The following is a 26,104-nucleotide window of genomic DNA, read 5'->3' on the forward strand; positions in this document are numbered from 1 at the left end:
GATGTGAAATGGCTAGCTTAGTTAGCGGTGCGCGCTAAATAGCGTTTCAATCGGTGACGTCACTTGCTCTGAGACCTTGAAGTAGTAGTTCCCCTTGCTCTGCAAGGGCCGCGGCTTTTGTGGAGCGATGGGTAATGATGCTTCGTGGGTGTCAGTTGTTGATGTGTGCAGAGGGTCCCTGGTTCGCGCCCGGGTATGGGCAAAGGACAGTCTAAAGTTATACTGTTGCATTGATGCTGTTGACCCGGATCACTGGTTTCTGCGGAAAAGGAGGAGGTCAAAAGGGGGGTGAGTGTAACGGATGTGAAACGACTAGCTTAGTTAGTGGTGCGCGCTAAATAGCGTTTCAATCGGTGACGTCACTTGCTCTGAGACCTCGTGGGTGTCAGTTGTTGATGTGTGCAGAGGGTCCGGTATGGGCAGTGGTTAAGGGCGCTGTACTGCAGCGCTAGCTGTGCCATCAGAGACTCTGGCATCGCGCCCAGGCTCTGTCGTAACCGGCCGCGACTGGGAGGTACGTGGGGCGATACACAATTGGCATAGCGTTGCCCGGGTTAGGGATGGCTTGGCCGGTAGGGATATCCTTGCCTCTCCTCGCACCAGCGACCCCTGTGGCGGGCCTGGCGCAGTGCACGCTAACCAAGGTTGCCAGGTGTTTCCTCCGACACATTGGTGCAGCTGGCTTACGGGTTGGATGCGTGCTGTGTTAAGAAGCAGTGCGGCTTGGTTGGGTTGTGTATCAGAGGACGCATGACTTTCAACCTTCGTCTCTCCTGAGCCCATACGGGAGTTGTAGCAATGAGACAAGATAGTAGCTACTAACAATTGGATTCCATGAAATTGGGGAGGACATTTTTTTACATTAAATTTTTTAATTAAAAAAAAAGTATAATCATGATTATGCCTCTACTTCCATTCATTCGAATTAGACTGGTTTGTATTTCTCCCTGGCCAATATGGCTGTAATTTGCACCCCATTCTGGAACTGAAGGTTTATGACATGGCCCCTCTAGTAATTTAATACGATTTCTATGTTTATGACTTAGTTATTATTCACTGCAAACCTCTTTGTCCACAGAGACACCCCAGTGTTCTGCGCCCTGGTGAATGGTGACGGAGAAGTGGGGGATTTCCTCAGGCTTCCTTACTTCCTGAAGAGGAGGAACGCATGGAGGGAGGATGAAAGGGAGAAAAAGGTATTTATGAAACCAAACCAAGGGCCCGTCCTAAATGGCACCCAATTTACATTTACATTTTAGTCATTTAGCAGACGCTCTTATCCAGAGCGACTTCCAGTAGTGAGTGCATACTGATAAAATGTTGTGCTCTATGTAGGGAATAGTGTACATTTGGGACACAGGGCAAGAGTTTTGACGAAGCTCAGATAACCATACCATCCAATGTTGACTAATATTTGTCCATGTTCTAATATTTGTCCTACCATACCTTTAGATCCACGATATTGAAACCCTGAAGAAGTTTCTGAACAGCAAGAAGCCTCACATCATCGCTATAGCTGGGGAGAACAGGTTTGCAACACTCCTGCTTGCTTTCACCTGTGGCCTTCTTAGACTGCTGTTTGAAGAAGGTTACTAACATGACTGAGGATGTATTCCAAACTGCATCCTATTCCCTATATAGTGTACTACTTTTAAGACTTATCCTGAATATTTGTAACTTTCCTTCCTCCACTCCTTGTGCAGGGATGCCCAGATGGTGATCGAGGACATTAAACGCACTGCCAGTGAGCTGGAGCAGGAGTCCTCTTTCCCCACCATTGGGGTGGAGCTGGTTGACAATGAACTGGCCATGCTCTACATGAACAGCAAGAAGTCAGAGGTCAAGTCCTGCCCTCTTTTCCCTAAACATGTCTTTTTTATTCTCACAAGACAAACATTTCCTCATCTCAATTTGTTCTACATTGGATGTGTTCTACATACTGTACCTCTCATAACTCTCTGAGTGGTCCACAATGCGGTTTTAAATCTGTAATATGTATTGCCAATGACTGTAATATTGTGGAGTGAGTGACACTTCAATTGATTTTCTCTTAACTCTACGTATTTTTCTATTTCTCCAATCCACAGGCAGATTTCCGGGACTACCCCCCTCTCCTGAGACAGGCTGTGTCTGTGGCCAGGAAGATCCAGGACCCGCTGGTGGAGTATGCTCAGGTTTGCAGCAGTGACGATGACATCCTCTGCCTCAAGTTGCACCCTTTGCAGGTACTAATGACATCATCCAGAATCGGTTCCTAATAGGACTCTGATCAAAAGTAGCGCACTATATTGTGACTAGGGTGCCATTCAGGATGCAACCCCTGTCTCCATTTGGCCAGGCATGGTTGGGAGATCATCATCACCGAGCAGCGGCTCTGATGAAAACACACAGGTGGTTTACAGAGATCCTTTAGAAACCCCTTTCTTGAACTGCATTGTTGGTTGAGGGCTTGTAAGTAAGCATTTCACGGTAAGGTCTATGACACCTGTTGTATTCGGCACATGGGACAAATACAATTTGATTTGACTTGTAACAAACCGTTTTTTTTATAAAATCATGAAAGTGGCCATTTTAGGCCCTTTTTAAACCTACTGCATCTGTGAACCATACATGATACAGACAACATCTTGGTGTCATTATACTCCTAACATTGTGCTCTAAAATATGGAGTATTGCTACATTCTGAAATACAATTTTACATGTGAATTTATTAAACATAACTATTCATATTTATGCCTCAAAAGTACCCTTTTTGATTTGATTGTTTTAAACAATATACTCTACAAGTGCATCACATTTCCAGAGTGAGTTACAATTATGATACATTTTATGAGCACTGCCAACACAGTGAATGGGAAAATGGATTCAAAGGGAACTTCCTCTGCTGGTGACTTGCTGAATGTGCAATTCTACAGGATGGCTGTGATTGGTTAATGACCTAGAATGTCAATGTATAAAATGGATCATTTCTTCAAAAGTAGCAGAGAGCCCACTTTTAAAATGTTATGTGTTTGACGAGTATATTGTTCCAAACACCACGATGTTGTCTGTAACATGTATGGTTCACTGACTATAGGGTCTTACAGGAGGCAGGTATAGCTCTTAAAATGGTTCTAAACAAATATTTGTGATACAAATGTAAAAAATTTGTTAAACATATTTCCACCCAATTAAGTTTTTATGTGAGAATTCAGCCAAAAATCTGTGATAAAATAAATATTTTTGGGCAATGCTGGTGTGGAATCTCCCAAATGCAGAAGTGTAGTTGACGGTACATGATAATCATAGTCTGGTTTGAATCAAAGTCTGTGAATCAATGTGTCTGTAAAGAGTGAGTCTGACTGCTCTCTGTTCACTTCCCACACAGGAGCATGTAGTGAAGGAGGACCTGCTGAATGCTTTGTACTGTGAGTTCATCAACCGGGTGAATGAAGTGGGTGTGGATGTGAACCGGGCCATGGCCCACCCCTACACCCAGAGCCTGTTGCAGTACGTCTGTGGCCTGGGGCCCAGGAAGGGATCCCACCTGCTCAGGGTAAGACATAGATCACTTGAGGAATCTAGATTGCCAACATGTTAATACAATGTAATTACAGTGTTACTACACATATATAAGAGAAACAATATACCAAGTGTTACCAGATAGAATTGATCAATATACAGTAGCAGTATGTACCTATATGTTTTTATTATTACAGTATCTTAGAATAATTCAGTACTCTACTGCAAACTTTTTCACTCAGGCCCCCTTCCAGCATTGTGGAACATCCCGTGCCCCCCCTCTGCACACACGCGCGCACCACGTCTATTTCTATGGGTGCAAGCACTGTTCATGACACAAACAGTTCACACCCCTCTTGTTGGCGGAGAGAACATTTCAGGTTTAAAGCTCATTTTCATGCAAATCTATACATTTTGCCATGCCTAATGTGTATTCATGTGATATCTGAGTGACTCAAACATTACAGCAAAGTCTATGAGCTAAAGAAATGTGCTAAAAACCTTAGCTGACATGGGCTAGTTGATCAACTGGACATTTCTGACAAGTTATGAATAGCTCTCTAAGGTATGCAATGACAGACATGACAAGAGAAAAACTGATGATGCACTTCCCAATTTTTAAATTGCACCTTGTGCTTCTACTATTACAACCCTATAGTTTGGGAACCACTGCTCTACTGTACTGACTTCTGAACAGATACCTTTGCATGTACATTTATCCCTCTCTGTTTCCAGATCCTGAAGCAAAATAACACTCGTCTGGAGAACCGCACTCAGCTGGTCACCATGTGTCACATGGGCCCCAAGGTCTTCATCAACTGTGCTGGTTTCATCAAGATTGACACAGCTTCTCTGGGAGATAGGTCAGTCTCAGAACATTGGGCATGGTCATTCATCCAATAGTGCAGAAAATCTATTCGAAATTCAACTCATAATAGTAACAGTGAATAACTTGACAAAAGTGCTTTTGTTGACATCATCACACAGCCAATTCACTAAATAACTGAATCATTGACATCAAGTGTCTCTCCCTACCTGCAGTACTGACTCCTATATTGAGGTTCTGGACGGGTCACGGGTGCACCCAGAGACCTATGAGTGGGCCAGGAAGATGGCCGTGGACGCTCTGGAGTACGATGAGTCAGCGGAGGACGCCAACCCGGCCGGAGCACTGGAGGAGATCCTGGAAAACCCAGAGCGGCTCAAAGACCTGGACTTGGATGCCTTCGCTGAGGAGCTGGAAAGACAGGTCAGTGTGGGAGATGTAGGCTGTGTCTCTGAAGTAGTGTACTATATAGGGAATAGAGTGCCATTTTGAACACACCCGTTGTCCTACTCTGGTTTGGTTATGAAGAGCTTGCATACTCTTGCATACTCCTCCTGATCTGAGGACATTGTAGTGCTCACTGTTTGAGACTCTCTGTGTCCACAGGGTTATGGTAACAAGGGCATCACCCTGTATGACATCCGTGCTGAGCTGAGCTGCAGGTACAAAGACCTGAGGTCCACCTACAGAGGACCTAACACAGAGGAGATCTTCAACCTGCTCACCAAGGAGACACCAGAGACCTTCTACATCGGTCCATACTGTTCCTTCTCAACCAGGGCATTATTGATATCTCTTTCAAAGTGATGTGTTAATACGCACACTGCCAGGGTTTATTTTGGTGCAGGGAGTCACAGCCCCAAAGTTGACATAGTAGAAAACATGTATAAATCCTTTACTGGAATCTCAACACTGTCTGTCCTGTCCTGTCCTGCCTCTTTAGGTAAACTTATTACCAGTGTGGTGACAGGCATTGCTCACCGGCGCCCCCAGGGGGAGAGTTATGACCAGGCCATAAGGAATGATGAGACAGGTCTGTGGCAGTGTCCTTTCTGTCAGCAGGACAACTTTCCTGAGCTCAGCGAGGTGAGAATCATATATGCTCCATATTCTGCTGCAATCTATACTGACAGTTACTCTGAAGAGTGGTGTGTTATGGGTTTTAAATTCCTAGATTATTATTTGTGGCTATATTTATATTGGCCCCAGCTGTCTTTTTGATCAACAAAGTCTGACATAGCCTCTGGTCTCTCTGGCAGGTGTGGAATCATTTTGACAGTGGCTCCTGCCCTGGCCAAGCTATTGGGGTCCGCTGTCGCATGGACAACGGAGTCACCGGCTTTATCCCTACCAAGTTCCTCAGTGACAAAGTGGTCAAGCACCCTGAAGAAAGGGTTAAGGTATCACGGTAGTTTCCCCCAAAATATCTCTCAATTTCAGTATAACTAACAGTCATATAACACTTTAACTTGAACCTGCTGTAGGTGGGCATGACAGTGCACTGCAGGATCATGAAGATTGACATTGAGAAGCTCAGTGTGGATCTGACCTGTCGGACGTCAGACCTGTCGGATAAGAACAACGACTGGAAGCTTCCCAAGGACACCTACTACGACTTTGACACTGAGACAGAGGATGTGAAGCAGGAGGAGGAGGCCAAGAAGAAACAGCAGAGAACAAGTGTGTACCTGTCTGAGATCTCTAGATGGAGTACATACAGTGCCTTGCGAAAGTATTCGGCGCCCTTGAACTTTGCAACCTTTTGCCACATCTCAGGCTTCAAACATAAAGATATAAAACTGTATTTCTTTGTGAAGAATCAACAACAAGTGGGACACAATCATGAAGTGGAACGACATTTATTGGATATTTCAAACTTTTTTAACATATCAAAAACTGAAAAATTGGGCGTGAAAAATTATTCAGCCCCTTTACTTTCAGTGCAGCAATCTCTCTCCAGAAGTTCAGTGAGGATCTCTGAATGATCCAATGTTGACCTAAATGACTAATGATGATAAATACAATCCACCTGTGTGTAATCAGTTGGTCCTTCTGTAGCTCAGTTGGTAGAGCATGGCGCTTGTAACGCCAGGGTAGTGGGTTCGATTCCCGGGACCACCCATACGTAGAATGTATGCACACATGACTGTAAGTCGCTTTGGATAAAAGCATCTGCTAAATGGCATATATTATATTATTATTATTATTATATTATAATCAAGTCTCCGTATAAATGCACCTGCACTGTGATAGTCTCAGAGGTCCGTTAAAAGCGCAGAGAGCATCATGAAGAACAAGGAACACACCAGGCAGGTCCGAGATACTGTTGTGAAGAAGTTTAAAGCCGGATTTGGATACAAAAAGATTTCCCAAGCTTTAAACATCCCAAGGAGCACTGTGCAAGTGATAATATTGAAATGGAAGGAGTATCAGACCACTGCAAATCTACCAAGACCTGGCCGTCCCTCTAAACTTTCAGCTCATACAAGGAGAAGACTGATCAGAGATGCAGCCAAGAGGCCCATGATCACTCTGGATGAACTGCAGAGATCTACAGCTGAGGTGGGAGACTCTGTCCATAGGACAACAATCAGTCGTATATTGCACAAATCTGGCCTTTATGGAAGAGTGGCAAGAAGAAGGCCATTTCTTAAAGATATCCATAAAAAGTGTTGTTTAAAGTTTGCCACAAGCCACCTGGGAGACACACCAAACATGTGGAAGAAGGTGCTCTGGTCAGATGAAACCAAAATTGAACTTTTTGGCAACAATGCAAAACGTTATGTTTGGCGTAAAAGCAACACAGCTCATCACCCTGAACACACCATCAACACTGTCAAACATGGTGGTGGCAGCATCATGGTTTGGGCCTGCTTTTCTTCAGCAGGGACAGGGAAGATGGTTAAAATTGATGGGAAGATGGATGGAGCCAAATACAGGACCATTCTGGAAGAAAACCTGATGGAATCTGCAAAAGACCTGAGACTGGGATGGAGATTTGTCTTCCAACAAGACAATGATCCAAAACATAAAGCAAAATCTACAATGGAATGGTTCAAAAATAAACATATCCAGGTGTTAGAATGGCCAAGTCAAAGTCCAGACTGGAATCCAATCGAGAATCTGTGGAAAGAACTGAAAACTGCTGTTCACAAATGCTCTCCATCCAACCTCACTGAGCTCGAGCTGTTTTGCAAGGAGGAACGGGAAAACATTTCAGTCTCTCGATGTGCAAAACTGATAGAGACATACCCCAAGCGACTTACAGCTGTAATCGCAGCAAAAGGTGGCGCTACAAAGTATTAATTTAAGGGGGCTGAATAATTTTGCATGCCCAATTTTTCAGTTTTTGATTTGTTAAAGAAGTTTGAAATATCCAATAAATGTCGTTCTACTTCATGATTGTGTCCCACTTGTTGTTGATTCTTCACAAAAAAATACAGTTTTATATCTTTATGTTTGAAGCCTGAAATGTGGCAAAAGGTCGCAAAGTTCAAGGGGGCCGAATACTTTCGCAAGGCACTGTAGCTGGAGTTGATAAATGGCATTTTGGATTCATCTTTTATTTTTGGTTGATTGTGGTAATGGTAGTAAGAGTAGTTTTTGGGCCGGTTACCAGGACACAGATTAAGCCTTGTCCTAGAATAAGATGCATGTTCTTTGGAGATTCTCCATTTAAAGTGTTTTTTAGTCCAAGGCTATGTGTCCGGGAAACCAACCCTAATAATATAATACCAAACTCTAAAATACAGATTTCAACTCCCTATAGCCTACATTAAGAGGGTGATAGCCCACCCATCGTTCCATAACATCAACTTCAAGCAGGCAGAGAAGATGATGGAGTCCATGGACCAGGGAGATGTGATCATCAGGCCCAGTAGTAAGGGAGAGAACCACCTGACTGTTACTTGGAAGGTTGCTGATAGCATCTACCAGCACATTGACGTACGAGAGGAGGGCAAGGAGAACGCCTTCAGCCTGGGACATACCCTGTGGATCAACACTGAGGTCAGCTCCATTCACAGGCTTCTTCATTATGAAGCAGTATATGCCTGTATGAATAAAAATATGTGCATCCAAAATGGCACCCTTTCCCTGTATAATCCACAGAAGTAGTGCACGATGTAGGGAATAGGGCGCCATTTGGCATGGTACCAATGTGTTTCACTTTTTTAGTAGGTTGTGTGACCTTTTTCTCAGGAATTTGAAGATCTGGATGAAATCACAGCCAGATACGTTCAACCAATGGCTGCGTTTGCTCGCGATCTGCTCGGTCACAAGTATTTTCAAGAATGCAATGGTGGAGACCGAAAGGTAGGAACAAGGATATACATTCTTTCAATTCACAGCATCATTGTGTATGGATATGTTTTTATTTGTGCATCAGTCTACTGTATCTGCCAGTTTGTGTGTGTCTGAGAGAGTGGGGGATTAAGAGATACAAAGAGACAGATGGGATAGAAACCTTTTCAATTTTCTTCAATTGATCATCAGCTGCCGTCCCTGTTTTTTTGAATTGCAGAAAATGGAGGAGGTCTTGGTGAAAAGCAAGAAGGAGAAGCCTACATTCATCCCCTACTATGTGTCTGCCTGTAGAGAGCTGCCAGGGAAGTTTCTGCTCGGTTACCAGCCCCGCGCAAAGCCAAGGTTACCTCAGGACTGCCAACCACACCTCCCACTGCTTTTGTCATTTAAATCAACACCCATTCATAGGATGCATGAATTTGCATCGAAATACAAATGCTGGAGATGCGCTTGGCTTCATTTTTTTCCATGTGCAATTGACACCCTAAATAGAAAAGCTCTTGTTTTTGAAATGGAACTGCCCCACCCAAACCCAAACACAGAATGTGTGCCAGGACAGTTGGGGAAGCATGAAGCGCCTGTTTGTCTCTGCCGTTGTTGCCTGCCACGAGCAAGAGTGATTATTGGTGCTTGTAACAAGAGACATGACAGAACATGAACATAAACATTAACTCTTACTTACCTCTCACTCGCTCAGGAGGGTTTGTCACATTATCCACAGTAATCATCACTGTTCAGTGAACCTTCAGAAATACAGTAATGTGGTGTTGTAATGTCACATAATGTACAGTTCAATAGGAAAGTATTCAGACCCCTTGACTTTTCCCACATTTTGCTACATTACAGCCCTATTCTAAAATGGATTTTAAAAAAACATTTCCTTCATCAATCTACACACAATACCCCATAATGACAAAGTGAAAACAGAAATACCTTATTTACATAAGTATTCAGACCCTTTGCCATGAGACTCAAAATTGCGCTCCGGTGCATCCTGTTTCCATTGATCATCCTTGAGATGTTTCTTCAACTTGATTGGAGTATATAAGGTCCCACAGTTGACAGTGCGTGTCAGAGCAAAAACCAAGCCATGAGGTGGAAGGAATTATCCATGGAGCTCAGAGACAGGATTGTGTCGAGGCACAGATCTGGGGAAGGGTACCAAAAAATGTCTGCAGCACCGAAGGTCCCCAAGAAAACAGTGGCCTCCATCATTCTTAAATGGAAGAAGTTTGGACCACCAAGAGTGTAGAGCTGACCACCCAGTCAAACTGAACAATTGCGGGAGAATAGCCTTGATCAGTGAGGTGACCAAGAACCAGAGGTCCTCTGTGGAGATGGGAGAACTTTCCAGATGGACAACCATCTCTGCAACACTCCACCAATCAGGCCTTTATGGTATAGGGGCCAGACGTAGCCACTCCTCAGTAAAAGGCACGTGACAGCCCGCTTGGAGTTTGCCAAAAGGCACCTAAAGGGCTCCCAGACCATGAAAAACAAGATTCTCTGGCCTGATGAAAACAAGATTGAACTTGTAACGTCTGGAAGAAACCTGGCACCATCCCTACGGTGAAACATGGTGGTGGCTGCATCATGCTGTGGGGTTGTTTTTCAGCGGCAGGGACTGGGAGAATAGTCAGGATCGATGGAAAGATGAACGGAGCAAAGTACAGAGAGATCCTTGATTAAAAGGACCTCAGACTGGGGCAAAGGTTCACCTTCTAACAGGACAATGACCCTAAGCACACATCCAAGACAACGCAGGAGTGGCTTCGGGTCTCTAAATGTCCTTGAGTGGCCAGAGCCCGGACTTCAACCCAATGGAACATCTCTGGAGAGACTTGAAAATAGCTGTGCAGCAACGCACCCCATCCAACCTGACAGAGCTGGAGAGGATCTGCATGAAGAATGGGAGAAACTCACCAAATACAGGTGTGCCAAGCTTGTAGCGTCATACCCAAGAAGACTCAAGGCTGTAATCACTGCCAAAGGTGCTTCAACAAAGTATGGAGTAAAGGAGGGGGATTTCTAAATTTGCAATAATTTTTTATTACGGGGTATTATGTGAAGATTGATGAGGAGGAGGGAAAAAACAATTTAATCAATTTTAGAATAAGGCTGTAATGGAATGAAATGTGGAAAAGGTCAAGGGTTCTTAATACTTTCTGAATGCACTGTAGTGTTATTGTTAGAATGTCATAATCAGAATGTCATGACTTTTCTCTGGCATGCAGGGTTGAGTTTGTGACTGTCACGCCTGAGGGGTTCAGATACAGAGGACAGATTTTTCCCACAGTCAATGGACTTTTCCGATGGTTCAAAGACCATTTCCAGGATCCAGTGGCAGGTCAGAGCATATACAGAATGCTGCCTTTGAAATGCCTCACAATTAAACATACAGTCCAGGGTAATCGTGCTCTAATGACAGATTCACTTCTGTTATCTGATTTCTGGTATTTCTCCTACAGGGATTACTCCCAGCAGCAGCAGTAGAACACGAACCCCAGCCTCTGTCAATGCCACGCCAGCCAATATTAACATTGCAGGTCAGTTTAGAGCCGGGATGATACCTAGTATCTCCATATTTTTTCCATGGCAAAAATGAAAACACAAAGCAGATCTTACTCTTTGGTCCTTTAAAAACATGCTGTATGTAAAATATTGTGTGATATAGCTAGAAAAATAAATACATGTGACTCTGGATGACAACATGATGTTTGTTTCTAACATCAGGGCTGTTTTCCTAAAGAACTTATATCCACTTTGTGTTTTGTTTCATGCCATGATACTAACGAGTATCGTGATAGTGGTATCGTCCAGGCCCTAGGTCAGTTACTGTGTATACTTACTCACCAGGATCTCTATGGCTATAATATACTATATGTTACCTCAATTGGTTTTTATCATTTCATGCATCCTAAGGTTGGAATCATCAACATTTTAAGAACTTTTAAGAAGCCGTTTCTCTGTTTAATCTTCTCCAAATGTATAAAGTTGCATGTGTTGTGTATGCCCTATGTCTCTGTCACTCAGATCTGACTCGTGCAGTGAACGCCCTCCCTCAAAACATGACCTCTCAGATGTTCAGTGCCATTGCCGCTGTAACGGGCCAGGGCCAGAACCCCAACACCACACCTGCCGGTTGGGCATCCAGCCAGTACGGCTACACTGGGGACAGCAGCGGTGGGGGGGGGGGCAGCAGCGCCTATCACGTATGTTTGGAATACACAGACGCTTACTGTATATCTGAATGTCATCACAAATCTCTATCAGTTTTTCATGTTTCTGTTCAACATGAGCCCTTCTTTTTTCTGTCCCAGGTGTTTGCCACACCAGCTCAGCAGCCCATTGCTACTCCCCTTCTGACGCCAAGCTATTCGTATACCACCCCCACCCCTAGCCAGCAGCAGACTATCACCACACCCCAATACCCCAGCAGCACTCCCCAGTCCTCACACGGGTCACAAGGACATGGACACCGCCCTTCCTCCTCCACACCAACATCATCATCCTCTTCCCGCCACCACAGGACACCAACACCAAAGTAAGTCACTTCTCAAAACTAACTCTTAGACAGAATTATCCAAATAGAGAAACTATTTCAATTTGGGTAATTCAAATGGGGAGACTTATGGTTCATGTATGTAGCTGGGCACTTAGAGAGGATTTCTTACGGAAGTTTCCAACCGCAGATAACTTAGCTCTAATTATTCAGGAAGCATACAACTGCTAGATTGCGAGTGAGTAAGTAAATAGTGAGTTATCTTCTCTCCATGCTCCCAACCCTCAGGGCAACTTCCCACACAGCAGTGGACTGGGGCAAGATGGCCGAGCAGTGGCTCCAGGAGAAAGAGGCAGAGCGCAAGAAGACGAGGCCCAGAATGACCCCACGACCTTCTCCCAGCCCCATGATTGAGAGCACGCCCATGTCCCTCGCTGGAGACGCCACACCGCTGCTGGATGAGATGGATCGCTAGGTCCAGAGTAGACTTTCCTTCTCCCGATCCCACTGTTACTCACCCCTACTGTACTGTATATGAACTGGACTCATTATACTGTATAATACTGCATACACTTCACTGATTCAGTTGGTCAGATTGAAGGATAAGATGATGGTGACCAACATGGATGACTGAATTGCACATGGAAAATGTATTTGATAACAGTGGTTTGTTTCAAATTCACCTAAAGAAGATGGTTGTAAATGTTGACTATCACTTCTTTGGTAGCACTGTTCCTCACTTGCAATTTTTGTGGAATGTACTGGGAACAATGACAACTGCATGCCTTCTTTAAACCAGGTTTTAAGCGTATTAACTTCAAATACATGTGATGCAACAAAAACCAATGAAAACTATGTATTTCTGAATCACACCCGAGGTTACTGTAACATGCTATATGAATATTAACCATCTCTCAATAGGGGTTTTAAAAGGCCATTTCTAGTACCATGTATATTATATCTACTGTATACTATTTTATCTTTGTCACATGGGTCTTAGGCCATTTTAATAGCTATCTTGTTAGTTTCTGGATTCATATGAAGTTGCTGCTTAGTGTATTGCATGAGAGCTCGACTGGTTATAGGTTTTAGCCTACAGTAGCTATACAAGCTTCATGTCTAGTCTGTGTAACACAATGAAGAACATTGACAGTATTTACTTGGACGTGTTGAACAAAATAGGTATAGGACCTCAAGCACTTTTACTAATTGTATTATTTTTTTTACTTTGAATATTTTTAGTATTTTTAAATGCATTGCCGACTGTGGTCTGTGCTTACTGTGCTACATCAGCATATTCACATTACAGCTACTGTCCTGTAATATACAGTACACTTAAATGTTATCCTCTATCAACATTTAATCCATATGAATGTATTTTAAACCTATCAAATTCACTTCCTGTTGTTGAATTAAAGTCATGTAAGAAGTGTCAGTCAGTTTCAGTATTCATCATGTTCTCATGTAATCCATTAACAAAATGAGGCCATAACATAGAAGAGATCTATCAGTGCCAGCCTGCAGTACGAATTAAAGCTGTATGTTAGCATTGTTGAATGCCTTTCCTTCATAAAAAAAAATGTTTAATACAGAAGACCCTCTTGTTTCTTTGCCAACTGAGAACAATTGTTACTCACAAGTAGTCAGACCATACAAAATACAGTATGATTCCGTTCAAAAGACCATTGAAAAAAACAGACAATGCAGATGATTTAATATTATGTGGTATGAGGTGAGAAATTATTATACTGTCTCAGATCCAACTAGCCTAATACGTTGCCAGTACTGCTTAAACATTCTGCCCCCCCCCCCCCCCCCCCCACAAACCAAGCTGGTCTGAATGCTTGGATCTAGTCCCAGTCTGGAACACCATCAGTAGCATCAAAGTCCCCTTTGTTATTAAGCTTTGAATACCAGTCACTGCTTCCTGAAGTCTCCAACAGTTTTACTATTACCCTAGCTGGTGTTTTCAGTCTGTAACATATCCTGGCAATTTATTGTAAATTAGCTCAATTAAATCAAGAAACAACAGACAAGAAACAAACAACAGAAACAGAAATGGCATGTTTGAAAGCCTAACGCTGTTAATGTTCATTTTCTTTAAGTGGGAAATACCAAAAAAGGATGTGCACCTTCCATAAACTGCTGGACATAATTACAGAAGTTATTCTAAACATATGTGTCTGTACTCTCTAAAGTAAGCTACAGTATAATATGTCAATCTCATTCTGTAAAACTCCTCAGAGTAGCATGTGAGAATCAGCTGAGCGATTTGAGCCTCAGTGTTACAGGCTCTTTACAACCCTATTTTAGGTGGGGAGAATAGAGTTCACAGTGAGCACGTAATCCTTTTTGAAGAATGTGACCCCTTTCATCAAAATGCCTTATATCGCATTGGAAGAGACTAGAGGTCCAAAGTCCCACACAGAACAAAGGAAATAGTATTTAAACCTGGAAGAAGGCTCAGCTTTCTCGGCTTGGAGCCTGTCTGTGTATACAGTATGGCAAGCATTGTTTGCAGAAAAGTACAAGTAAGCAGTTTACGGGTAAGCAGATGAAATGGCAAACTCCCTGAACTTGGAATTCTTTCATTTCTTCCTTATTAAATATTCGCTGCTGTCTTGGGAGTACAGTACAGTATATGCCTACATGTACAAAAGGGAATGTGTTATTAATGAAATCATCACTTTTAGAATTCATTGCACTCAATATATGCTTCTTTCCACTATTTTTATTAATCATTGGTGTTTAAATGCATATATATTATTACAAAACATTATCCTGATCCTTCATGCACATGTTACAATTCCTATTTAATAGTGGCACAAATGTTGATTTGACAAAACACACAAGATGACGACTAACACATAATACACCTACGTCTGAGTCTGCATAGCAGGTTTTTCTGATAGTCAAGAGCTAGGCTAGTCATCTCGGACATCATTGCATTTTTTAAATCTATACTAGAAATATTGTTAGTATGAGTCTCATTGTGGTGGTTTTCTCCTTTTCTTTCTACCTAGTCTCTCTCCTATTTTCTGGACAGTGGAATTTATTGGACTTACAGTGGGTGTGCTGGTCTGCACAGGGAAGAGGGCCTGTTCTCTGTAGTTCTCAGATTCCTGTAGATTCAACTCTCCTACTTCGTCAACTTTGGATGAAATTGCTGACACTGAGGGTGTCAGACTTATATTTGTCATTATTTTTTCAAATTTAGTTTCATTCTCATTACGGATGGGAACCTCATCCTTGACAACAGTGGTTATGGCCTCTTTTTTACTTTTATTTCTACCCTCCCTCTCTTTTGAGCGTTGTCTTCTCCCAGTCACAACGGGGACGCTGGCTGTTGTGGTGAGAAGTCCCTTTTCACTGTGACTCCCTATGCTCTGTGGTGCTAGTGTCTCTGCCTGCTCTGCAGCGACTACAGTGGTGGTTGTGGGGATGTTCAGTACACCAGTGCTGCCAGTAGTGACTGTACGAAGGGCATCTTCAGTGGGATTCTGCAGAGATGTTCCCGCAGCCAAAAGAGGTGGTATGATTTTCCCCCTCATCTTTCTTCCCTCTCTCTCTTTCGGCCTGTGCCTTTTGGTCTCACTCAAAGTCGAGCTTACAGTCGTAGTGGTATTGGACCTCTTCTCATTGTGACTTTCTGGTCTGTGTGATACTGGCTGCCCTGCAGTGCTAACAGTAGTGATGGTGGTGACGGCTGGAGCACTTGTGCTCTCAGTAGTGATCACTGCAAAATCCTCTTCAGTGAGGTTTCTGAAAGTAACAGGCACCATGAGAAGAGTGGAAGTGATTTTCCTCCTTTTATTTCTTTCCTTTCTCTCCTTTGACCTGTGCCTTTTGCTTTTGATAAAAGTCACAATGGGGGTGCCGGCAGTAGTCGTAACAGGGCCCCTTTCACTGTGGTTCTCTAACCTTTGTTGCACAGACTGATCTGCAGAGATTATGGCAGTGCTGGTAGTGACGGTCGGGGTGCCAGAGCTCTCTGTTGTGGAAGTTGGGAGGACCTGTGTAATGGCGGTATGGTGTGCAACTCCTTTAGGGGTGACAGTTGGCGTTACGTTGCTCTGTTTTTTTCTCCCTTCCCCCTTTCTTGATCTCTTCCTTTTGGTTTTCTGTGTGGTCACAATGGGTGTGCCAGTGGTTGCAGAGAGAGACGCTGCCTCTGTGGGATCCATCAGAGCCGGGATTTCCAGCATTGTCTGCTCCTTCTTGACAGCAGTGACTGAGGTGACAGAGGCATCTGCAGCACTTTCTTCATCTACATGTGGTTCATCTCTCATGACATCATTAGAAAGCTCCTCTTTCCCTCCACGATCTACTTCACCATCACTGAAACGGTTGACATTTCTGTTCAACTGGTCAACATTCTCAGGCCCATTCACAAAGTTACTCTTGTTGACAGCTTCTGCTGCTTTGGTAGGACTAACCATTGTCCCTTCCTCTGCTCCTTTTGAGACTGAGTTGATTTTCTGCTTCCTCTTTCTCCCTTTTCCTTTCCCTTTCCTCTTCTTGTTATTTTTCTTATGTTTCCCTGCAGTGTTCTTCCTCTTCTTCTTCTCTGAGGTCTGTGTCTCTCCTTTGGTGGTGTCTGTAGCCGAGCCCTGAGAGGTGGAGACGGTGGCCAGAAATTTGATGAAGTCTTCAGCTGCGGTGACCATGTTGCTGAGAGAGGGCTCCTCGGGGCCAGTGGTCTGGGAGCCGGACACAGTGGACTGTGTTGTGCTTTCAGGATTGTCCTGCTCTATGCCTGTTTTCTTTGTCTCTTTCTGTACCAGAGGAGCCACAGTCAGCACATCAATAACGTCAATGCCTCCGAAATCATACAGGATGGACTCTCTGGGCACTGCAACCAGGAGCGTGTCATACCTTTTACACCTGTGTGGATAACAGAGATGGAGAGAGGTTTAAGATGTGCTCCCTGTAGTGTACTTCAAAGCCACTTAAAAATGCTTGGATTGTTATTTCTTGTTTGATTTTTTAAATTATTTGAATTGTATTTGCAAGACATTCTAGTTCACTGTTACACGGAAGCCAAACTGGCTGCGTGCGTGCGCGGTCGTGCGCTATCGTGCATAAATGTATTCTGCCCCCCCACACCAAACGCAATCATGACAGGCAGGTTAAAATATCAAAACAAACTCTGAACCAATGACATTCATTTGGGAACAGGTCGAAAAGCGTTAAACATGTATGGCAATTTAGCTTGTTAGCTTACACTTGCTAGCTAACGTTAATTAGCTAGCCGAATCGTTTAATAATAATAATAATATATGCCATTTAGCAGACGCTTTTATCCAAAGCGACTTACAGTCATGTGTGCATACATTCTACGTATGGGTGGTCTTTTTTAACTTTGAACTTACATGGTGATTGACATCTAACTTACCCTTTTACCACGACTACCGGCAAAACATTTCGACTTTCAATCGCCCACGTGGGTATAACCAATGAGGAAATGGCACGTGGGTACCTGCGTCTATAAACCAATGAGGAGATGGGAGAGGCAGGACTTTCAGAAATAGAAATAGAAAGGAGTTCTATTTTAGCCCTTGGCATCGCAGAGCAGTGTGGGTGCAATAATTAAATAACATGGATTTCTACATTTATTTTGCGACGCTCGCGCACGTGCCCGGTCTGATCGGCATGTTAGCGCTAGTAACATAAGCATTTCACTGCACCTTGCCATAACACCGGCAAATCTGTGTATCTGACCAAAAAACTTTTATTTGATTTGTAAGCGCATTATTGGAATCTACAGTAAATACTGTACTTACACGCCATACCAGTGGCGCTCCACACATTGCTCTTCATATATGAACTGGAAACAGGGCACCTCAATGACATTGAAGAAAGCCTGACCAACCACCCTGGAGGAGGTGTCATTGACTTTCCTCAGACACTCCTTCAACCTGCACATACAGTGTGACAAAGAGAAAATGTGCCACTCCAGCAGCTTACTGTAACCTGTTTCGATGGTTTGACAGTCAGTACATCATATAATTGGTTTCAGCCTTTTAACTGTCTAACATAATTATTCAAGTGTATGATGCTCATAAACAAAAAAAAGGCGTTCCAACTATAGTGTAGGTAACTCACGCATTATCGCAGTCACAGTGACTAAGAGGATGCCACTTGAAATTGGTATAGCCGTACTTTGAGGAAAACGCATGGATGACGTAGGGGCAGAAGTCATGAACGCGGCAACAACTGTCAGTCGCTGTGAACTCTCCTACAAATAGAGAGTGTATATTAAAAAACACAACAAACCAACATCAGAGAAACAGTTGAATGGCTAAATGAGTTCAGAATAGTTCATCATGCATCTAGAATACAGAATAATATCAAACTTCACGCAACCTACCCAAATGGTCGTAATTATCAGCCATGTTGCCAGCTCCACACCACAGGGTTCCAGGATAAGTGAATCCTCGCTTGGATCTCCGTATCACCTGCTTGCCATCCTCCTGGACAGAATTCTCTCTCGTCTCCTTCGATGTATGTGCTGTTGGCGCGGCTATCCTCTCCGTGGTGGCCGTCGTGCGCTTTGATGTCCTTTGGAACGCTTGACAGTTGTATTTGGCTTCTGCCATGTCTGTAAAACTAAACTCCATATCTCCTGGGTTATTTCTCTGGTGCTTCAGTCCTAATCTGCACACATGCATGAACGACTTCACCTGCATCTGGTTGATGGTTACTGAGCAATCCACCAGTTTACCTGCCGGGTCACGCACGGAGCGCACCTCCTCAATTCCGTCTGACACTTGGTAAAAGCAATTTCCCCCCATGTCTGACATTTTGGCACAGAATGTGCTGTTGAGCATGAAAAACACATCTTTACTCTGTTTCTCTGCATCTAGGGAATAATTGGGGAATTCTCCTTTGACAAAGTTTCTGTCCAGATAAGACAGAAAGAAAAAAAATACCGACCACATTACTTCAGATGGCACTTTCAGCACCACGCGCACAGAGAGAGCACCACTACTGTTCCCGGGCTCTCGCCAAAACCGTCTTTATAATGACACTTCTAGTGGCGCGATTATTAATACGATGACTGACAGTAATGGGAGGGGTCTGACACATAAAATGTACCCCTTGAGTGGACGATTAAACACTTTCCATTATTTCAACAGAATTCGTTGAGACTGTGTGGTCAGTCTAATTTCAGAATGTGCGTAGATTGATGTTTAGTAATTTAAACATAAAAACAAGGCTAATCTACAATTACTAGAAGTTCAACACGAAAAGAATCAGTCTACTTGTGCCTGAATTTTGTTACATCCAAATGAGACAATAACTACAGGAAAGTATATTAACAAAGCACATTTTTGCTTGCGTCTTTGTCTCTTATACCCATTCAATTTATTTATAGGCGAATAATCAAAGAAAGCAGAACCGATAGGGTTAATAGGATGGGGTGAACTATTGCTGCCAGCCTAGGCTACTCTGCGGTGCGTTGACCGCAAGTTACCTTCCCGTCCCCCTTTTCATTAAAAAAATAATCGAGATTTAATTTTGGTGACGCTGCAAGCAAGGAGGAGGTTATTCTCGCGCTTTCCATGGTAAAAAGGACGGCGTGATTCTTGCAACCCAAGAGATTTGACATCTTTTAGATTCCACAAAAGGCATTGGTGGTGACCTAAATTAGAATGTCGAAACAAACGTCTTTCTTTTTCTAGAATGGAAAGGTTTGCAAATCGTGCACGCAATCCGCGCTCTCTCAGCAGCATGTATGAGCAAGCTGGGTTTAATTAATGTTCTTTGGGGGTTAAAACCTAATAACGATGGATGATGGAGAGCTGAGGTTGAGGTCATGTCAGAGGGTTCACTACTGTATCCGGGCCAAGCGTAAATGTTGCCCTAGTGTCAAAAGGGTCATTTACTTGGACTGGCACTGCATGGTGGTACGGGCAGGTAATTCATCTATTAAAGTAGCTGACTATGTAATGGAACTCTTTTGAAAAAAACGGACTATGCATTTTAAATATTGCAACATATACTTATTTGGCAACATTTTATTAGGTTTTATGAACTATTAAATATTTCACCCAATTAGCTGGGTCTGCATGTGCAGTCAGTAGTCAAGACAAAAATCCGCGGTGAGTTCTAATCAGCCCACTGTTATGTTACAAGGCAGAATTGACCATGAGCTTCCAGGAGAGTCGTAGGCCTTTTGTATTCTCCGCAAATGCACTGGAATCGGATTGTTATTAGAAGGTGGAGAGAAATGATGCAAAATCGCCTGAGGCAACATTCGACTAAACCTTGGAAAAGCCATTGGGTAAATTGAATGCTCATTACTGTAAAGATTAAGTGGGTGGAAAACAATCATTCTTCTGTGCTCCAGATATTATAAATCAAATACCTTGTTTCCATTGGTATTACATTTTGTCATTGATAAAAGTCTGCCTATATGCTGGTAATCCGTTTGGATAGCCTTGGGACCTTTCCATTGACTATATAACAAAGCCTTTATAATCCATTTTTAATAGGCAAATATTTACAGTTGGTATTATCAGAATAAGAGTTTTAATAGAAAGTGACAATAATAAATGATTGATAAAACGAAATTATTCACACTAATACGCACACGTTGTATTACAAAACGTTCACACTGTTACGCACAAACAAATGAGACACGGTAAAACAATCTGCCTACAACAAACATGTATTTATCTTTCTATTAAATTGAATTGTATTAAATGGAAGGTTCTGTCGATTTCTCCATTCTTACTATGGCGTCACAGAGTAGGCAAACAACTGAGTAGGCCTAGAGACACTCACCCTTTGGCTGTGTATACTCACCTAGACACGCATAGCACAGGTGCAGCCTGCCGACCTAAACCTCTTTATGAATAAGTTGATGAATTCCAGCTTCTTCTCATACTCTGATAGTCTAATGGGATGTGTACCTTCAGGACACTCTTTGACTGTGAGCAGAGAGGAGGAGTTGAGATTGATAAGGGACTGTCCATGGAGATGCAAAAGGATATTTTCTCAGGTGAGGGAACATTATTGACAAGATGGCATTATTAGGCATAGAATTAGGAATTACTCAAATACTAGAATGGACATGAACCTTATGATGGCATAAAGGCCAGCCATTTTGGTCAGGGAGTTAGTCAACCATGGTTTGCTAGTGCTGTGATATTGTGTAAAATAATTAATTTAAAGAATGTATCTGCACTGTACATTTTTTAGCAAGCTAGCCAGTCAGTTTTAGAGGGAATATTCCATAAATCTTTCAAATTAACTGCCAATATGCCAGCATTCCATTTACAAAAATGCAGTCAACCCCCAGTCATACACTGGCTGAAATCAGTTGATGATAGGACTTAGACAAGTTGTAAATACACCACATGACCAAAAGTATGTGGACCATCTCATTCCAAAATCATGGGTATTAATATGGAGTTGGTCCCACCTTTGCTGCTATAACAGTTTCCACTCTTCTGATAAGGCTTTCCACTAGATGTTGGAACATAACTGCTGGGACTTGCTTCCATTCAGCCACAAGAGCATTAGTGAGGTCGGTCAATGATGTTGGGAGATTAGGCCTAGCTCGCAGTCTGCGTTCCAATTCATCCCAAAGGTGTTCGATGGGGTTGAGGTCAGGGCTCTGTGCAGGCCAGTCAAGTTCTTCCACACCGATCTCAACAATCCATTTCTGTATGGACCTCGCTTTGTGCACGGGAGCATTGTCATGCTGAAACAGGAAAGGGCCTTCCCCAAGCTCTTGCTATAAAGTTGGAGGCACAGAATCATCTAGAACGTCATTGTATGCTGTTGCGTTAAGATTTCCCGTCAATGGAACTAATGGGTCTACCCCAAACCATGAAAAACAGCTCCAGACCATTATTCCTCCTCCACCAAACTTTACAATTGGCACTATCGATTGGGGCATATAGCGTTCTCCTGGCATGTGCCAAACTCAGATTCGTCCATCGGACTGCCAGATGGTGAAGCGTGATTCATCCCTCCAGAGAACGCGTTTCCACTGCTCCAGGGTCCAATGGCGGCGAGCTTTACATCACTCCAGACGATGTTTGGCATTGCGCATGGTGATCTTAGGCTTGTGTGAGGCTGCTCGGCCATGGATGGAAATGGAAACCCAATTCATGAAGCTCCTGACGAACTGTTCTTGTGCTGACGTTGCTTCCAGAGGCAGTTTGGAACTCCGTAGTAAGTGTTGCAACCGAGGACAGACGATTTTTACACATGACGCGCTTCAGCACTCGGCGGTCCTGTTCTGTGAGCTTGTGTGTCCTACTTGTGTTGCTCCTAGACGTTTCCACTTCACAATAACAGCACTTAAAGTTGACTGGGACAGCTCTAGCAGGGCAGAAATTTTACGAACTAACTTGTTGGAAAGTGGCATCCTATGACAGTGCCAAGTTGAAAGTCACTGAGCTCTTCAGTGAGGCCATTCTACTGCCAATGTTTGTCTATGGAGATTTCATGGCTGTGTGCTCAATTTTATACACCTGTCAGCAACGGCTTAAATAGCTTAATCCAGTAATTTGAAGGGGTGTCCACATACTGTTGTAAATATAATGTATAGTAGCACTCAAAGTGTTAAAAAAACATTTATGGCCTGTTTACGCATATTAGAAAGGCTATTTATACAGAACATTGGTATAAAACCTGTATGAACTCTATTCATAATTATATGACAATATTTTAGGGTGTCAATAATTATATGACATACTTTCTGGCACGCCTTACTTGTTTTCTCCCTGCATTAGTAAAATCTGGATTATGGCTCCACTGCCATTCATTCCAATTAGACTGGCTTGGATATCTCCCTGACCAATACGGCTGCCAGTTTCACTCCATTCTAGAACTTTGAGGGTGTATGACAAAGCCCCTCTAGTAGATTAATAGGATCTCTATGGCATTACAATTTTCATTAACTCATATTTTCACATTTCTACCAATGGTTTTGACCTACAGTATATTTACACATGGTATTGCAGGTACCAAAAGTCCAGACTATTCCTGAGCATCCAGATGAAGACATGATGTGTCAAGGAGGAGTCAGATGCGCCTCCTCATCAAAGCTCAGAGACATCACTAATACAACCCTGCTTGACACCACGGAGAGAAGATGAGTGTTGCTTGACAGTTAATGCATTCTTTTATACATTTCTTTGAAATGTTACTTCTGTCAGTATATGTTTGACCTTATTGCCTCACAGTTTATATGATTGCTCTTTCCCCCATCCATAATCAATTTATGATGTGTGTGATAAAGTTAAAGGGGTTACTGTTATATAGAAAAAAACGCAAGAGGGTTGGTTCACTCACCAAAAGTGGTTTTGCAGTCTTAATAACTTTCGAGTTAATGAAAATGAAACATTCTTAAACCAAAGTATAAGTAAGAGAATTTAGGCTGAGACCCAAATTACCCCCTTCTCCTTCCTCAGGCACTTCGGGCCTCCATTTGCTTGTTCACATGCCCCCACCATTTGCACAAATGTCCCAAAGCTGAGGGAGTGAAAATTATTGCATGTGTATGGGCTAATTAGGCCCTTCGACAGCCTCTGACCAAGCCAGCGAGGCTGCAGGCTCCAGAGCAAAATGCTATCCCAACGGCAGGGATAGTGGTTAGTGGTTAGTAGTGATTAGAGTGTTGGACTTATAACTGAAAGGTTGCAAGATCGAATCCCCGAGTTGACAAGATACAAATCTGTTGTTCTGCCCCTGAACAAGGCAGTTAACCCACTGGTCCTAGGCTGTCATTGAAAATAAGAATTTGTTCTTAACTGACTTGCCTAGCTAAATAAAAAACACATAGAAATAAACCCCTTCAATTTGGTGGATTTGGCTATTTCAGCCACATCTGTTGCTGACAGGTGTATAAAATCCAGCACACAAGACATGCAATCTTCATAGACAAACATTGGAATAAGAATGGCCTTACTGAAGAGCTCAGTGACTTTTAACGTGGCATCGTCATAGGATGCCAACTTGCCAACAAGTCAGTTTGTCACATTTCTGCCCTGCTAGAGCTGCCCTAGTCAATTGTAAGTGCTGTTATTGTGAAGTGGAAACATCTAGGAGCAACAACGACTCACGGAACTGGACCACCTGAGTGCTGAAGCGCGTAGTGCGTAAAAATCATCTGTCCTTGGTTGCAACACTCACTACAGAGTTCCTAGCTGCCTCTTGAAGCAAGGTCAGCACATTAACTGTTGGTCAGGAGCTTCATTAAATGGATTTCTATGGCCGAGCAGCCACACACAAGCCTAAGATGTTTAACTGTTACTGAGATTTATATCTTGTAAGGTTCCCCTCCAAAGACATTCTAAACTTTGGGAATATCGGGAAAAAAATCTCACTCTAGTGTAGTATAACTGTTTTATACAGCATTGCAACCAATCATTTATACCAGCATTTCTTTAGAAGGTTTACACCAATACTGGTATGTTCAAAGCTATTGTGTAGAGTACAGGCATACGCCTATTAACTATATTTCAAAAACAATAACAAAGACAATATTATTTTCATGTTATATTGTGATGATTATCTATCAAGGTCAGCAAAGGTATTTTATGTACAGTTTAAAATACATTACATGAGTCTGTTATATTCTTAAAGCTTAAAACCTTAACTTCTATGAATAAAGACATTTCCTGTCTGATAACTAATGTAAAACATAGTCTTGTATGCCATTGTGACAAAGCGTATTCACATTGACTGCTTTAGAAAACAAGCACACATAAACACCACAATTACTACCATCTGACTGTAAAATGGGGGCATTGATGAGAAAATTCATAGTATAGTGTCACATCCACCACAACAACCCCCATGCATTGCCAGATACTGTAATGACAGGTATTTCTGAATTGGAAGTTGTTTATCCTCAAATTCTCTTTCGTACTGGCTTATTATTCAGTGCCCCATGAAATAACACCATATATCGATTATACAGACCCTACTGAGTACATCCAATCCCACTTTTACATGGGCACAAATCATGTTTTTTTCACTATAAGCCAATATATATTTTATATGCAGTGATTTAGATTGTGTCCTATGGAATGGGTCTAGATAAAGGCCAGCAACACTCCGTATTATTCAGTGCCCCATTAAATGACACAATATAAAGATTCTAGAGACCCTACTGTGTACTCCCAACCCCACTTTTATATGGGCACAAATAAAACATGTTTTTCCCTATTAAGTCCAATATTGTCAACATACCAGTCTGAACATTGCATTTCTCAAGTGGTCTTAAAATTCCTTAAATTCTCCATAAATTCCTTTTTGCATTTGCTATTAAGCACAATGAAAATCTAAATTGATTATAATGTAATATCGTTTTTTAATGCGTTATCCACCCTGCGATGTTTTGAAATGCTGGCTTTCATTTTGAAGGTTTCCTCATTACCATAGAAAAGTGACGCTAGCAGAATAGTAAAGGCTTGTTGATCTCCCTCGCCAGTCTCTGCAAGTCACGCTTCGATCAGACCAACAGCATAATTGCATCAATGCTGCCTAATAAATTCTGAAGTCAAACTTTTTTCATTATGTAATCCAAAATTGTTATTGGATATGTGTGCAACAGAAGTTCAACATTCACCTTTTGCTACTATTTCTGTTAACTCTACGCTTACAATTTGATGCATACGTTGGATAGATCCTTATGGTCCACAGAACACAGAATGCACTGCAACTGCCTCTGCAACTCAATGCTGAAAGGCAGAGAGGAAGAGGCAAAGCAAGAGCGATAACAGGAACCAAAATTAGGCTTCTCCAGCAAGTGGCATTTTTTCTATTTTTTTAAGCTCACCAAGGGAGGAGTTTTTGTAATCAAATCAAAGTTTATTGGTCATGTACACATATTTGCAGATGTTATCGTAGATGCAGCGAACCCGAGCCACAGCCTATTCACCGAACTACCACTGGTGTACCACACACCCCTGCATGGGCTCTGGGGGCCCCCAACCCCCCTGCCT

At 42.6% G+C, this 26,104-nt stretch overlaps 2 protein-coding genes across 3 annotated transcripts in view; one reads left to right on the top strand and one right to left on the bottom strand.

The window, feature by feature from the left end:
* Positions 1-13,569, top strand: part of LOC124006423 (transcription elongation factor SPT6-like) — a 31,647-nt gene extending 18,078 nt beyond the window's left edge. The window contains exons 19-37 of the mRNA XM_046316431.1: positions 1,079-1,196; positions 1,453-1,529; positions 1,704-1,839; positions 2,088-2,225; positions 3,368-3,535; positions 4,237-4,364; positions 4,543-4,750; positions 4,934-5,081; positions 5,271-5,413; positions 5,587-5,727; positions 5,812-6,007; positions 8,097-8,335; positions 8,528-8,641; positions 8,850-8,974; positions 10,867-10,979; positions 11,101-11,178; positions 11,666-11,844; positions 11,953-12,176; positions 12,423-13,569. Coding sequence (XP_046172387.1) covers positions 1,079-1,196; positions 1,453-1,529; positions 1,704-1,839; positions 2,088-2,225; positions 3,368-3,535; positions 4,237-4,364; positions 4,543-4,750; positions 4,934-5,081; positions 5,271-5,413; positions 5,587-5,727; positions 5,812-6,007; positions 8,097-8,335; positions 8,528-8,641; positions 8,850-8,974; positions 10,867-10,979; positions 11,101-11,178; positions 11,666-11,844; positions 11,953-12,176; positions 12,423-12,609 — 2,860 coding nt within the window. The 3' untranslated portion in view covers positions 12,610-13,569. The remainder of the gene's footprint in view (positions 1-1,078; positions 1,197-1,452; positions 1,530-1,703; positions 1,840-2,087; positions 2,226-3,367; positions 3,536-4,236; positions 4,365-4,542; positions 4,751-4,933; positions 5,082-5,270; positions 5,414-5,586; positions 5,728-5,811; positions 6,008-8,096; positions 8,336-8,527; positions 8,642-8,849; positions 8,975-10,866; positions 10,980-11,100; positions 11,179-11,665; positions 11,845-11,952; positions 12,177-12,422) is intronic.
* A 1,278-nt stretch (positions 13,570-14,847) lies between these two features.
* Positions 14,848-19,135, bottom strand: LOC124005993 (flocculation protein FLO11-like). Of its 2 annotated transcripts, XM_046315644.1 has the most exons (5): positions 18,505-19,135; positions 18,240-18,372; positions 17,918-18,052; positions 17,530-17,619; positions 14,848-17,018 (listed from the first exon to the last, which is right to left on the bottom strand). In XM_046315644.1, the coding sequence occupies exons 1-5, from the start codon at positions 19,073-19,075 to the stop codon at positions 15,122-15,124; spliced, it is 2,826 nt and encodes a 941-aa protein (XP_046171600.1). In that variant the 5' UTR covers positions 19,076-19,135; the 3' UTR covers positions 14,848-15,121. The 2 variants fall into 2 exon arrangements, with proteins under 2 accessions (XP_046171600.1, XP_046171601.1); XM_046315645.1 differs by lacking the exon at positions 17,530-17,619.
* Between the last annotated feature and the right edge of the window lie 6,969 nt (positions 19,136-26,104).

Source organism: Oncorhynchus gorbuscha, linkage group LG19 (assembly GCF_021184085.1).
Source record: "Oncorhynchus gorbuscha isolate QuinsamMale2020 ecotype Even-year linkage group LG19, OgorEven_v1.0, whole genome shotgun sequence".
NCBI lineage: Eukaryota > Metazoa > Chordata > Actinopteri > Salmoniformes > Salmonidae > Oncorhynchus > Oncorhynchus gorbuscha.

Excerpts from the sequence above, each read along its gene's own strand:
- LOC124005993 (XM_046315644.1), bottom strand. The coding sequence starts at position 19,075 with ATGTGGTCGGTATTTTTTTTCTTTCTGTCTTATCTGGACAGAAACTTT. Across the intron at positions 18,053-18,239 it reads CACTGTGACTGCGATAATGC|GTTGAAGGAGTGTCTGAGGA; the intron begins GTGAGTTACCTA and ends CTGTATGTGCAG. Across the intron at positions 17,620-17,917 it reads GAGCGCCACTGGTATGGCGT|ACGCAGGTACCCACGTGCCA; the intron begins GTAAGTACAGTA and ends ATTGGTTTATAG.